The sequence below is a fragment of the Sinocyclocheilus rhinocerous genome, unplaced genomic scaffold (assembly GCF_001515625.1).
Source record: "Sinocyclocheilus rhinocerous isolate Xijiao unplaced genomic scaffold, SAMN03320098_v1.1 scaffold1024, whole genome shotgun sequence".
Lineage (NCBI taxonomy): Eukaryota > Metazoa > Chordata > Actinopteri > Cypriniformes > Cyprinidae > Sinocyclocheilus > Sinocyclocheilus rhinocerous.
Window position 1 is genome coordinate 86,800 of NW_015655417.1, and position 14,877 is coordinate 101,676.

The 14,877-nt window shown below is 38.2% G+C and overlaps 1 protein-coding gene across 1 annotated transcript in view; it reads left to right on the forward strand.

Annotated features, from left to right (window-relative positions):
* LOC107718266 (glutamate receptor ionotropic, kainate 4) overlaps positions 1–14,877 on the forward strand; it is a 194,207-nt gene that overhangs the window by 63,457 nt on the left and 115,873 nt on the right. The window contains exon 4 of the mRNA XM_016525261.1: positions 10,254–10,419. Coding sequence (XP_016380747.1) covers positions 10,254–10,419 — 166 coding nt within the window. The remainder of the gene's footprint in view (positions 1–10,253; positions 10,420–14,877) is intronic.

A 14,877-nucleotide genomic window follows, 5' to 3' on the forward strand; every position in this document is an offset into this window, starting at 1 on the left:
CTTGAGGTATTCGTCCAATCACAACGCACTGGATAGCTGGCCAATCAGCATACACCTCGCTTTTCAGAACGATGAGGTTTCTAAAAATCAACGCATTTCAGAAAGGCGGGGCATAGAGGAGCAACAATAATGAACAGTATGTGGAAAATAATGTGTTTTTTGAACCTTAAACCGCTTAAACACATTGCATTACACCAAATACACTAAATAATGTTCTTTTTAGCAACGTCATATGACCCCTTTAACTACTTGCTTGTTAAGGCCAATTTACACTGCACTAGGGCTGCAACTAACGATTATTTTGATAATCGATTAGTTGGTCGATTATTTTTTTCACTGCACAGACAAACGCCAACAAACACCAACAACCAAGTTGGATTTAAAATTTTATGAAAAATAACTGTCATGTTCACACTGCCCCAACAGACACCGACAAACTTTGAGTCAGAGAGAGTCAAGTAAGTCTGACTGGGGGGGAAAATGGATGATCCTGAAACCACAATCAGAATTTTACTGTTACTAATTTTCTTGTGTGTCATTCTTCACCTAAATACGGCAAATAAAATGAAAGAGGCTGTGGGTGAAGCCATGGTTGCTGCTACGGGGAAGACGGGTAGCCAACTTGAATTTATGTTGAGAACTGCAGTGGGAAAATTTACAAAGCTTTCAAAATTTTGCTCAGGTAGTCCCTAATCAGTTTTGGTTTGTTCAGAAACCTGCCATTTTTAGGATAACTTGCTAAGCACCCAGCATTGTCATGGCAACGGTTTGTGGCCAGGTCAGATTACGTCACTGCTCAGACATTCCACGACCCAACAAACGCTGATTGAACATGTTCAGTAGGGTTAAAATAAACCTGGACCAACGGCAACAGTGGTAGCACACTGATCCAACAAACACAGACAGACTTATCTGTTGGTGTTTGTCTGTGCAGTGTGAATTGGCCTTTAGCATGCATATTACTAGCATATTGGCTGTTTATTAGTACTTATAAAGCACTTATAAATGCCTTATTCTGCATGGCCATATTTTAGATCTCTTAATCCTACCACACACCTAAATTTAACAACTACCTTACTAACTATTAATAAGCAGCAAATTAGGAGTTTATTAAGGCAAAGTGATAGTTAATACTTAGTTAATTGTGAGAATTGGTCCCCAAACTAAAGTTGCTAAAAGTTATATCAAAATTAGAAAAATTTGCAAAATAGAAGCATATTCACTTGTGGTTTCAGACTTGTGGCCACCACTGTTTACTCAAATTATGGTGAGTGGTCATCTCAGTCTCAGGTTATCACTGATTACATATTAAATTAGGATTTCTCCACTTGGTCAAGCATGAATAATGAAGTATAAGCAGCAGCCCACATCAGGGAGACACACAGGAGTGCTGGCGTGAGTTTAAGCCAGCAGACTCAACCTGGAAGCTCTGTTTATTTGTAACTGGGTGTCTTTTTTTGGCATGCTATTTCAGGCCAGACTTTGTTCAAGGCTTGCCAGCATATGAGAGTGGACCTAGCATGCTGTGTTTGATCCTGAATGCTGTAATTTTGCTAGCTATCAAAGCTTCAGCTCAGCAGGAGTCTTCATTTACAGCAGTCACTCTGCAAGAGCTGTTTTTCATCGTTCGTCCGTCCGTCCGTCCCTTCCCTCTCTCCCCATCTCTCTATCCACATACACATACTGAATCTTCCCATACTTCTTGTGTAGCATTTTTGGAGAAGCGCCAGTGATGTGATTTGTGCCAGTAACTTGCCATTAACGTGATTCGTGTACCATATTGCAAGTTACTTGAGTAAGTAAGCATCTGTTGAGAACGTAAATGAATGTAAATGTAAAACAACCGAATCTGTCCTCGCTTCAGGTTGGCTGTGGTTCCTTTCAGATGAATCCGTCAGAAGAGGGGTGAGAGGTCAGTCGTGGTGATTAAGCTATGAAAACTTTACTGGACCATATAAGACGGCGAGGCTCTTAATGGCAGAACACTTCAGACCTCATTGGCTTAAATGATGTATAACTACAGCACTGCTGATCCCTCAGTGTTAAGTGCAATAAGGGCTAATGTTGTGCTCTATAGACACATGAGACACAGAGCACTCCAGATTTGATGTCAAATATCCCACTTTCAATCAAAATGGTGCTTGTTCTTGTAGCTGTTCTCGGGAATCTGTGAACCTTGATTCTGTGAGTTTGATGCAACGGTCAAGTAAAAATAACTAAAACAAATAAAATCGAACAAAATTAGATAAATTGAAACAAATTGGCACTATAAAACGCGTATCGCAGAAGTGTACATCAATATTATCACTTCACAGGAAGTAAAGAGGGAAATTTACTTGCCAGTCATTGTGCACAACCTGAGTACTTGAATTATGGCTAAAATGAATGTGGTGAAAAAGATTTAAGCCTCCGGCATTTTTATTTAGTTTAATTAATGTCAAGTGTGGTTTCTATACAGATGTTTATGGGCATAAAACGCATAAGATGTGATTGTTACAACATATTTATCAAGCCCATGGGTCACATAACAGTTAAGTAGACTTTTAATATAACCAAATAATGTTTATTTTCATATTAAAAATATGAGGTTTTTAGAAAGGCAAGTTATGTTTTTTAAATATGCAATAATATATTTTTATATGAATGCACATAAGTATATTTGTGAAAATATGGTCATTTATGTTATATTTATACATTTCACATGTATTTACATATAATTCACATTACTGTATGTCATAATTCTTGAAATCCCTAATTTGTGTGGTTTTCTTCTATTGAGATTCCCTGCTTAGCATGTAGGGAGTAGTGCACACTGCACAGGGACCTTGTGAATCGGAGCAAAGCTTGTGTGAAATTGAAAGGAACTGTCTTCATACATTCACTAAAAGTGACTTGGTAACACTTTACAATGTGCAAGGTTTTATTTGTTAACATTAGTTAACTACACTAGTTAACATGAACTACCAATGAACAATATTTCTACAGCATTTATTAATCATAAAAGGATAGTTCATCCAAAACTTGAAATTAATTTACTCACTCTCAGGTTGTGTGAGTCTCTTCTGTTGAACACAAAAGAAGATATTTTAGAGAATGTTGGTAACCAAACAGTTGACGGTAGCCATTGATATCCATAGTATGGAAAAAAATACTATGGAAGACAATGGCTACCGTCAACTGTTTGGTTACTAACATTCTTCAAAATATGCAGTTTGTGTGTGTGTGTGTGTGTGTCTTCAACAGATGAAATAAACTTGAAACAAGTAGAGTTAGTAAATGATGGCAATTTTCATTTTGGGATGAACTATCCCATTAATTCATTTCTACATTTACTAATGTAATTTTATTAACTAACATTAACAAGGGTTAATAAATGCTGTAAAAGTACTGTATATTGCTCATAGTTAGTTCATATTAACTAATGTATTAATTAATGTTAATAATGTAAGTGTTACTGTTGACCTTAATACCAGTATATCAAAAATAACTGAAAGTGTTAGTTATAAAAAGTCTAGCCTCATTTTATCGCCACTTGGTTTGATATTTTATGCAATGCAATGACATTTAGACATTGTACTGTATATATTTGTAAAAAAAACATTGCATTGGATATTTTTACTGTGTAACGTTGTTGATTATCTCTAGTTTTGTCTTCTTTTGAGTTGCTCATCTTTACTCTGTGTGGACCTTATAAAGCCCCCAGCTCATAACCAGCTGTAGAATCTCACAAGAAGGTTCCAGATTGGCACCAGCCACATGTCGGTGGAAAAGGGCTAAAAAGTCCCTCCTGTACTGTCACGAAGGGGGAGGACGTGACATTTTCAGTAGAGAAAGCCTTGTTGTGAAAGTGGATGATTGTGTCACGGTATGCCCGTATCGTTCTACTTTCGTCGTGCAAACAAAACACAGGTGCTGCGTCCTCATTCGCCTGATGATAATTAGGGTAGCACAGCTGTCGGCGGCACCTCTGCTCACCTCTCTTTTGCTGTGCAATTGATCTGTCACGCCGAGGGACACCCACGCAACTGAATTTACACCAACGAGAATGAGTTCTCTTTATTCCTCACTAAATGGATGTACGCAGTGGCGCTATGCCACTCAAGACCCCTCCTGGCTTGTGAGAGCCCTTTCAAATTCAATTCATCCTTTTGTTTCTAATATGATGGATGTGCAAAAGACAGGAAGGACCAGTTTTCCATTGTCTCTTTGTTCTGTGGTCATCCATGGTGCAGTGCTGTCTTTTTGTGGAGGTGTGAATGGATCAGGTTTTTACGCCTCGGCTGAGCCCATCGGCACCGCAGAGTGGAATTATTCATGGGCTTCATCAACTCTGCAAACAAATCCCTGGGCAGGCATGAGTGCGCTCTTAACAAGTCATGGGCTTTGTTGTGGGTTATTACAGCACATTTCCCTGCTAAATATTTAAGTGTTCACAATGTGCTCTAATTTCTGGAAGCCTGTTTCTGCCTCAGATTAAAAAAGTAAAAAGGTAATTGTGACTAGAATCTCACAATAGTGAATTACGTATTTCAGCATTGCACTTTTTCAGTGTAATTGTGATTTCTTTCAATTGCAAATTAATTTCTCTTGTAATTGTGATTCTTTTTTTTTATGCGTTAATTGCGACTTTAAATTTAACATGTGATTTCATATCTCTAAATTGCAAATGTATTTCTCTCACACTGCCACTTTCTCGTAATTGTTTTTATATCACATTTGTAACTTTTTTTCTCACAATTGTGACTTTATATCTCACAATTGTGAATTTCTCATAATAGTTTATCACATTTTCAACTCTCTCATAATTGCGACTTTATATCTCACAATTGTGACTTTATCTCTCTCAGTTTAAATTTATCATAATTTTTATACCCCACTTGTGACTTTTTATTTCACAGTTGCTTTATTGTTTCTTTATTGCCACAGCCATATCACCCTGCAGCCAAGACTGGTTGCCCACTGAAGCTAAGCAGGGTTGAGCCTGGTCAGTACCTGGATGGGAGACCTCTTGGGAAAACTAGGTTGCTGTTGGAAGAGGTGTTAGTGAGGACAGCAGGGGGTGCTCACCCTGTGTCTGTGTCCACCCAAGTCTGTGTGGGTCCTAATGCCCCAGTATAGTGATGGGGACACTATACTGTCAAAAAGTACCGTTTTTCGGATGAGACATTAAACCGAGGTCCTGACTCTCTGTGGTCTTTAAAAATCCCATGGCATTTCTCGTAAAGAGTAGGGGTGTATCCCCGGAGTCCTTGCCAAATTGCCGCCACTGGCCCTTGTCAGTCATGGCCTCCTAATAATCCCCATCCACTTGATTGGCTCTATGACTCTCTCTCCTCTCCACCTGTAGCTGGTGTGACAAAGCGCTATATAAATGCATCATTCATTCATTCATTTTATCCCCCCCCCTCCCCCATAATTAGCACTTTATTTAGCACAGTAGCAACTTTTTCTTATAATTGTGACTTTAGAACTCAAATAGCTATTTTATTTCTCATTATTGTGTGAATTCCTCTCATTACTTTGACGTCATAACTCACATTTGTGACTTTATTTCTCGCAGTTACGGTTACTTCTCATTTTCAACTTTATCAACAATTACCTGTTTTATTTTTTTATTTATGGAAACTGGCTTCCATAACTACCCTTGAGTATCAATGGATTGATTTGTTATTGTACATGGAGTGCTACACATTTGTCCACAATGGCCGATTGCATGAGCAGAGACCAAGGGAGGGACACCTGCGGATTCCATCTGTTAGGTGATATTTGAAATTCACCAAAGACTTGTCCAATTCACCTTCATTCATAATGGCTTCACCTTTCCACCTGCACCACCGCTGGTAGTCATGGTGCAGTTTAAAAGGCGGCCCGCAGCTTTAAAACTTTAGAGTCTTTTAAGAGGATTTCTATGTTCTTCTGAACCAGCAGTGATGCTTGCGAAACGGTGATCATAGAAAGGTTTTTTTTTCCTGAGCAGGCTGATCAATTAGATTGTGGTCAATGCTCAGCTTTCTCTCAAGGCCTTGGTGGCCTTTTCTTCTTTTTGCTCCCTCCACCAGGGACTCTCAGCGCTCACATAGCCTCCAAAACATGATTACTTCACTTAATGCTTGAGTGTGTGTTTTTCCCCAAGCAGCTGACATCCATGGTTCATTGCACCACATTAGAGAGGTGTGCGATGTCACAATCATTCACAATACCCTTCCAGCCATTCTGCCATCCCCATATGGCCGATCTCCATGTCTTTGAGTAATGGCGCTGCTTTTTGCCTGCATTTGCCCCCACCACCCTGTGAGGCAACCGAGTATGGCTTTGTCACTCGCTGCTGTTCTTGAGCGTGACAACGGACAAATATGGCCGACTTTACAGTACAACAGTATGTCCAGGTGTATCAGTTGACTCTGTGGCCCCGGTAAAAGTTCTGTGATCTTTTATTAAACATGATTTTGTTCCTCTGGCACATAAGGGAACAGATGTAAGATCTCATTACACTTTACCTTGCCATATGGCATGAAATCCCCCAGAGTTCCCTCCTGAGACCGTCCACCCTTATGGATGTGTTTTGTTTCAGGTAGAAAGCAGGATGACCATGCACAGTAAAACCCGGTCTAACTTTAATACTAAATGGTAAAAAAAAGGTCAAGGTGCGAATTTTAAATGACGCACACTGCAGAGTTTCTTTCGGCACAGCATCACAACAATCTGCACAATTTCATGGTTAAGTGAGAATACCGTACTTGTGCCAAATGACTTCACAAATGGCGCTTTGTGAGAGCCATGCATTTCCCTATGAGGTTTGCATTGATTATTTAAATAAGCCAAGGGACATTTTAAGTAATGACCATGATGTCACAACAGCTTTTGTTATTCGGAGTTGCATATTTAAGTCTGGCAGTTTCACAGTAATGTCCTTTTCTTATTGTAGTTTAAAACCCTATTAAGATGACTTCGCAAAAAAGAGTGTGCACTTTAAATAAAACATTTTGGCAATGCACATTCAGATAACGATTAACAAAGATCTCAATTTGCTCAAAGAGTGTGTACAAGCATAATAATTCAATCAACTGAATTGTCGAAACAGTTACATTATAATTCACAAAATGTATATTACAAAACCATTCAATTGTACTGTTCTACACTACAAATGTCCAAAATGCAGCATCTGTTAAGTGCCTCAATATTCATTTGTAACAGGTCAGCATGTTCCCACTGGTTTAAATGAAATGTTCGGCACATGTACTTATACTGCAGTGTTGCGTGGCTGTTTGCCTGACTTCAGTGAGCTGCTTTTGGCCTGCATCGGGCCCCTCATTAAAAGCCTGTCAGCAGTGCATCTGTAGGCCTGACAGCCACTCTGTCAGCCCGCAGGAGCAGACAGCACATGGACAGACCGATATTACCCTCATACACAACTCTCCCTCTGGCCCACAATTCCTATGTTGCAGCCCAGATTAACTCCACCAGGGCAAAGAATTTCTATTTACGCCCTGGAAATGATGCTGATGCATATGCAGTGTGCTGTAACCACAAGACAAATGGCTTTCATGCCCCTTTTCTAGTTATGGAAGTTATGCTCCATTTCCTGTTCATACACCATGGATATTTACTATGTATATTTGAGCACGCAATGAGACATTAGATTCTGTCATCTGTTCGAATGTGAGTTTTTTTAAGGGATAGTTCACGCAAAAACGAAAATACTGTAATTATTTACTCACCCTCATGGTGTTCCAAAACTGTATGACTTTGTTTCAATGGAAAACAAAAGGTGGATTTTTAAGAATGGGGCTTTCTTCTATGCAGTTACAATGAACAGGGACAATGGCTTTCCAGCTTAAAAGGATGCAAAAACGCCAGACATTGCTCAACTTTTTCGTTCCAAACCCATAAGGCTTTCATTCATTCAGAAAACAAATGAAGATATATTTAATGAAACCTGAGAGATTTCTGTTCTTTCATTGATTTTTATTTTTTAGATCAAACTTTGACACCTCTAAAAGTTCATAAAGCGTTTGTACAAGAAAGTTGGTGAACAGAAACTCAACATGCTTGCTTTATGCACAAGAACTAAAGAGGTTTGTTCTTGCACATCAAGCAAGCATGTTTGAGTTTCCTTTTGCCATATTTGATGTGCTGTATGTATGAGCATTTTGTTTATATCAATGTTTATATGTGATTAAAAGCCTAAATTAAATCTGTTCATCATATAAAGCAATCATGTCTTTTCAGATAGCTTGCATTAAACCACTTGATTCATATGGATTTACAATCTGTTTATGAACTTTTTGAAGTTTTGGTTTAATGGACATAAAAAATATATTAATTTGTGTTTCTGAAGTTTGAGTTCCCGAGAGATGTATTGATATCCAATTTGTGAACAAACAAGCAAATGTTTTAAATCAAATCTTCAATGAAACTATTGGCCTAATTCAAAACACCAGTCTGAATGATTTATTCATAAGACTGATTCAGTTCTCAGATTCAACTCAAGCGGGTAGTACAGTCTTCCGGATTTCTCCTTTTATTTTCATTGACAGTCATATTTTTATTTTTTGGGTGAAGTTATCTCTAAAGTTGATATTCCATCTCTCAAGCAAATATTAAATACTTATTTACAATGCTTTTTTTAAATAAATGTTCATAATAATGATGAATGGTTCCTCAAAGTTAACCATAACCTCTTTTTTTTTTTTTCTTAAATACCTCCCACTCTGACTATTAAGACCCTTGACATAACATCTTAAGGTCCGCTGGAGTCAGTCCACGTGTGTTCTGTATAAAATGGCAGCTCATTAAACCTCTGTAAAGTTCATTTCACTACCCAGCATTGTTACCCAGGAGCTCCACTTGAAGCTCCGTTTGAACCATTAATTAGTTCAAGGATTCAAATCTCATGCTGGAAAATCTAGAAAAATTCAAAGGCGCCTTTTCTTTCTCATATAAATGTTGTTTGTCTTTCCTCGCTGAGCTGCATGTCACCTCTGAATAACACAAGCTTATGCACACAGGAGGAAGTCCAACTGTAGCAGCTATTTACAACTTAGCACAGGGGCTTTGAACAGATGGGAAATTATCTGGAAGCAGGGCTGGGGAATAGAGAAAAGCATCTTCTCTGAGAAATAGAAAGAACGGTTCTAGGAAGGTCGGAGGCTTGTACATGTCTCTGCACTGCAACAAGCCCATTACCGGCCTCTCTCCAAACCCCCTATCTCTAAGAATCCCAGTTGTCCCCCGAGTGTCGGAGAGCCCACGCGCCCCATCCATCCACACTGGCAGGGACTCCATTACGCCCTGATGGAAAGCGATGGAAAACCAATTGGGGATACAGGACCGTGCAAGTACGAAGCATGGTCACAAGGCCTGCCGCAGACAGGCAATCTGCTGTGATGAAGAGGCCCTTTACACAGCCCGTCTGCGTCCTTTAGGATCCCCTTCAAGCCCCACTGACCCCAGCACCCACTTTCCCCGAACCCGACATACCCACACATCAGCAAACGTCAAATTAGAAAGCAGCCAATGCTGAGGTCTCTATGGAAAGCAAGACATTTTGCGTTGTGTGCTATTTCTGTTCAAAGATTATTTTAAGATGTCAAAGATCACTGCACATGACCTCTGTCTGAATATCCTTTACACAGAGAGAAATTCTGAGGTTCAGAAAAACGTCTCAGGTTACTTATGTAACCATGGTTCCCTGAGTAGGGAACGAGACACTGCGTCCTCTAGGGGTCGCTATGGGGAACGCCTCGTCGTGACCCGTGTCTGAAGCATACATTGAAAAAACACCAACTCGTTGGCCGGCGACAGCCATGACGTCACTACCGGTGCGACTATAGTATAAAGTTGGTGTTTTTTCAATGTATGCTTCAGACACGGGTCACGACGAGGCGTTCCCCATAGCGACCCCTAGAGGACGCAGTTCGAAGTTCCCATGAAGGGGAATCTTTTTTATTTCAAAAAGTTTTTATTACATCTAATACAGCTGAGTTTTCATAGTTCATTTACATGCCTTCAGAGAGGACCTTTTGATATTATTCAAATTAGTTTTATTAGTTTTAGGCGTGAACAAAATCTAATTAGTCTGATGAGAATGCAGTGATTCTGTTGCACAGCCACTCATGAGACCCGCATCACAGTGCAGTAAACAAAACGCCCTCCTTGCAATGTTCTTTCATTCAATTTACCTGCGGTAACAGCCTAACAAGAGGGGTCCTGCAGGGCTCAATTTCTCTGTCCTGTTCTGTGTCCCTGTGCAGGTGCCATACGTGAAGGTGGCTCCGGAGGACATACTGAAAGTACAGTTTCCTCGCTTTACCACACTGGACCTCAGGCCAACTAATACAGACATCAGCATGGCTGTAGCTGGACTGCTAACATTCTTCAACAGCAGCACTTCATGTCTCATATGTGCTCAGGCCGATTGTGAGTATCACATGGATTCTATTGTATTATATTGTGTGTGTGTGTGTGTGTGTATATATGTATTTGTGTATATTTATTGATTCTCATGCTCACGAAGGCTGCGTTTATTCAATCAAAAATACAGTCAAAAACCATAAAAGTCTGAAAAATTATTACAATTAACTATTACAGTTTTCTATTTTAATATAAATATATATATATATATACCTGTATATATATACCTGTTTTTTTTGTTGTTGTTGTTTTACAAAAATCTGTGGTGAAAGCTTTATTTACATGAATCATTTTGAATGAGCTGAATTTGTGTTCAAGAATTCTTTCTTATTATTATTAGTTGAAAATGGTTATTCTGCTTAATGAAGTGTTCTTTTTTCATGTGCTATAATTACATGTTCTGCTGCACTCTTTCCTGAATGGCACATACTGAATAGAATTGCCTGCATCTATCAAACGGCAGATGTCCTTTCATATACAGTAGATGTTACAGCTGCTTTCTGACATATGCATTCTCTACAAAGAGAACAGGGAGTTTCATAGTGGTACATGCACTTTCTGCACTCTCTTTGCCGCTGTGTGCCTTTGTGCACGTTCACAGACTCAAATAGGCAACTCAGATGCTCCATTACATTCTGCTGATTATTTAGCAATAACAACTGCTTATTAAACCTCACATATCCACACTGGTTTGATGACGATGATTTCATTTCATGCTGTTTGACTGTACTGCATTGATGGATTATTTCAAATGGGTTGTTCATTCTTTCTCTTGTCCATCTGTGTCCTTCAGGCATTCATCATTCATGTTGTCCCATTCATTCACCATCAAACATCCACCCTGCCGCTATTGTCAGCGCACTCTGCTGAAACAGAGATGTCCATGGAAATGAATGGTGGAAGGTTTAAGTCAAACCCACTGCAGTCAAAGAAAAGGCAACTGACGGATGAACTTTTGTAAAGTCTCCTTATTAGACACACATTGAGTTCAGCTTGGCAAAAGATTAAAGTTTAGTATTCTGACTTCACATCTCGGAGCGAGGATGCCGCAAATTACCCAGAGAATCCAAACAAAGTCACATTGTCCCTTCAGACAGTGGCTACCTTTCTCCGTAATCAGCTTAAAGCCTTCAAGTGGAACAGCTATAATTCCCACTAAGACGTCAGAGAGGGGTGTAGAGAGATGGCGAGCTACCAATATGGACTTGAGAACTGTACCAAAGTTTCATATTGAAAATGTGGACCAAATTCAGAATTTAAGAATCTGATCCCTTTCATGAGTTGGTATTTGATTTAATTGGCTACACCTTAAGGCTGCTGAATTGGAAATAGATTTTTACTGAACTCCAATTCAAAGAAATTAAACACAATCCCAAAAGTTTAGTGACAAAACGAGAATAATTATATCATATATTATTTTTGTATGCTTAGAGATATTTCTAAATTTGTTCAGTACTTTCACAACAGATTTTGCTATACAGTACCGCATTAATGTTACTTATGAAATATTTACTACCATTCAAAAGTTTGAGGTTAGTAAGATTTTTTTTTTTTTATGTTTTGAAAAAGTCTCATATGCTCACCAGGGCTACATTTATTTAACCAAAAATACAGTAAAAACAGTAATATTGTGAAATATAATTACAAGTTAAAATAGCGGTTTTGTATTTCAATATTATTTTAAAATGTAATTTATTTCTGTCTTTTCATTTTCAGTCTTCCAGTCATCCAGTCTTCAGTGTCACATGAAATCATTCTAATATACTGATTTGGTGCTTAAGAAACATTTCTTATTATTATCAGTGTTGAACACAGTTGTGGAAACGGTGATGCTTTTTTCCAGAATTCTTTGATGAAAAGAAAGATCAAAAGAAAAGCATTTATTTGATAGATGATCAAAATCTTTTGTAACATTTTAATTATATTTTAATTTAAATTCAGTATCCTATTTAGAAATGTAATTATAATTTAAAAGGTGTTCTCAATTCTGTTCTGAATGATGCACAACACTGGTGCTCAGATGAAAAATCTCTTTTGAGACTGACTGTGGGAGATTGGTATGCCATTGTGATTATATCTACAATAGCAATATCTGAGGTTTATTTCAGTTCTGAGTCCTAAAAAGACATGCGCTCCCTGAAGAATTCTGTAGGAAAATAAAGGAGATTCACAGCCGCGACAGGCCAAACTTAAAATGCGTTGTGACAGAAAACTTTTAGAAATCTGTACCAAGGTGCTTTTGACTCCCTTAGAAATTCCCTTAGAGCAATGCTAAACTTAGCAAGTTTCCAAGCTAACCTATATTAACTCCAGCTGCTGTGTTATTTCTTTCTAAATAATATTTAATTTCTGTCACTCAGTGCATGTATATATATGAGCAAGATTGAAATGTCCCAAATTCATTTTTTTATGATTAGAAGTTCTATTTGTATTTATATTATTAATATAAACCCCCTTTTTCCTCAGGGAACCTGTGTATTGTACTAAGAAAGGTGTATTGGGAAAGTCATATTGGGAGAAAGTGAAGAAAGTTATATTGTGAAAGTTGTATTTAACTGAGCACAAGGCTTCTTAAACTTTAAAACACTTTTCAAGCAACAGCCTATTCAAGATGAATGATTTCAGGCCCATTCGAACCAAGAGCAATACAACTATAATGGCAACTATAATGATTACTAATTTGTATCAGCATCCACACCAATGGATGATAATGTTATGCTTATTCTAAGCATTGAACATAATTGCAGCACATACTTTAATGTGAAATGGATTTTGATCGATGTCAATGTTTTTATTATTCATCAGCTGACAGTGATTTCAACAATATTGTTACTCTGGGCCATTATCATTATGTTGTGTGGATTCCTTAAGTTAAAGGACGATAACTATAATGTTTTAATAATCATTCTAATTCTATGAAAATAGCAAAGTCCACACCATAACTACAGTGATAACGACACAGAGGAACGATATCTTTGGAAACACATTCAGAATTATTTTTTTTCCAGCTGATGAACAATAAAAACATTGATGACTAATCAGAATCCATCTGTCTTTACAGTACTTGAGCATTTAAAGCAGCAGATGACATAACTTAAGCACATGCTTATAATAACAGGTTGGTAGTTAAAATAATGTATTATTAATAGTTATCGTTATAGTTACCTCTATAGTTATTTCTCAGTGTGCACAGGCCTTTAGAACAAATTTTCAAACTTTATGGTTATTGTTGGTGCAAATGGGCATCTAATTGACACTTTAATAAAAAAATGTAATACAACATGGCTTTCCCAATACATTTAAATGCAATTTTAAAATCTTAATGATCCCATATTCCCACATACAGTAAATCGATCTCAAGAAATCCTTATGCAAAATAATGTAGACTAATAACCAAAAAATACCAAAAAAAGGTGAGAAATAACTGATAATTTCATGGTAGAGCAGCTGCTATTAGTAATGCTTGTAATATGAAAATGTATGTCAATAAAAGACATTTACCAGCGTTACAAATATTTTCCCAAACAGCTGTTAAAGGAGCACATTCACTCTATTGTTGATGTGTTTGTAGACTCAGAACAAATATGTACGCACGATTGGCTAGCTGCTCTGTGCAGTAGCAGGTCTGGGGCCCATTGTGGGTAATAGTCACTTCTGCGTTGGCTGACAAACATTAAGAGGTTGCAAAGTGGGCGTGCGAGCCGAAGGGTTGACAGGAAATGCCACGGGCCGTAGTGATACATTTCTATAAGAAGCAGATGATGACTCCCCGCGCTGCCAGCATAATAACCCTGTTCACCTGCGCCTCTGTGTTTGCTTGTCGTCTTCCGTTACTGTTTCTTTTTCTCTACGCTCAGTCTCACAGGATGTACAGCTCTCATTAATCACTTAGCACGCTGACAGCTTAATAGAGCATGGCCCACTCATAAATACTTCACAGAGCTGGCTTGCTGAGATGACACCATACAAGGACAGTTATTCGTTCGACTAACCTATACAACCTGGAGGCTATTGAACATATGAGTTTATCTATAAGCAACCCGACTGTGATCATTTTATATAAAATACATATTTTCATTTTGATATGTCTAGCGCGATATGTGTGTTTTAATTAGCATTCTGAGCTTAATTTGTCGGTGTAACCCTCTTTGAAAATCTGTCTGTACATTTTCTTTAAAATGGTCCAACTTTTTTAATTGAACTGATAAAATGTATAGCTTGAGTGCAATGTCAGTCGGCCAAATGCATAAATGGAAATGTAAGTGGCTAATATTGGGGGCTTTTTGCCTTAATTTAACAGGATAGTGGAGAAGCAACGGGGAAAAAGGGGAGAAAAGGTCTAGAACAAAGCCACACGGGAATCAGACATACTGTATGTCCAACTTTTAAAAAAAGGTCTTGAGACAATGCCCTCAAAGAAACACATCAAACGGGGTCAGGTGAACCTGAAATCAGCCTACTTAT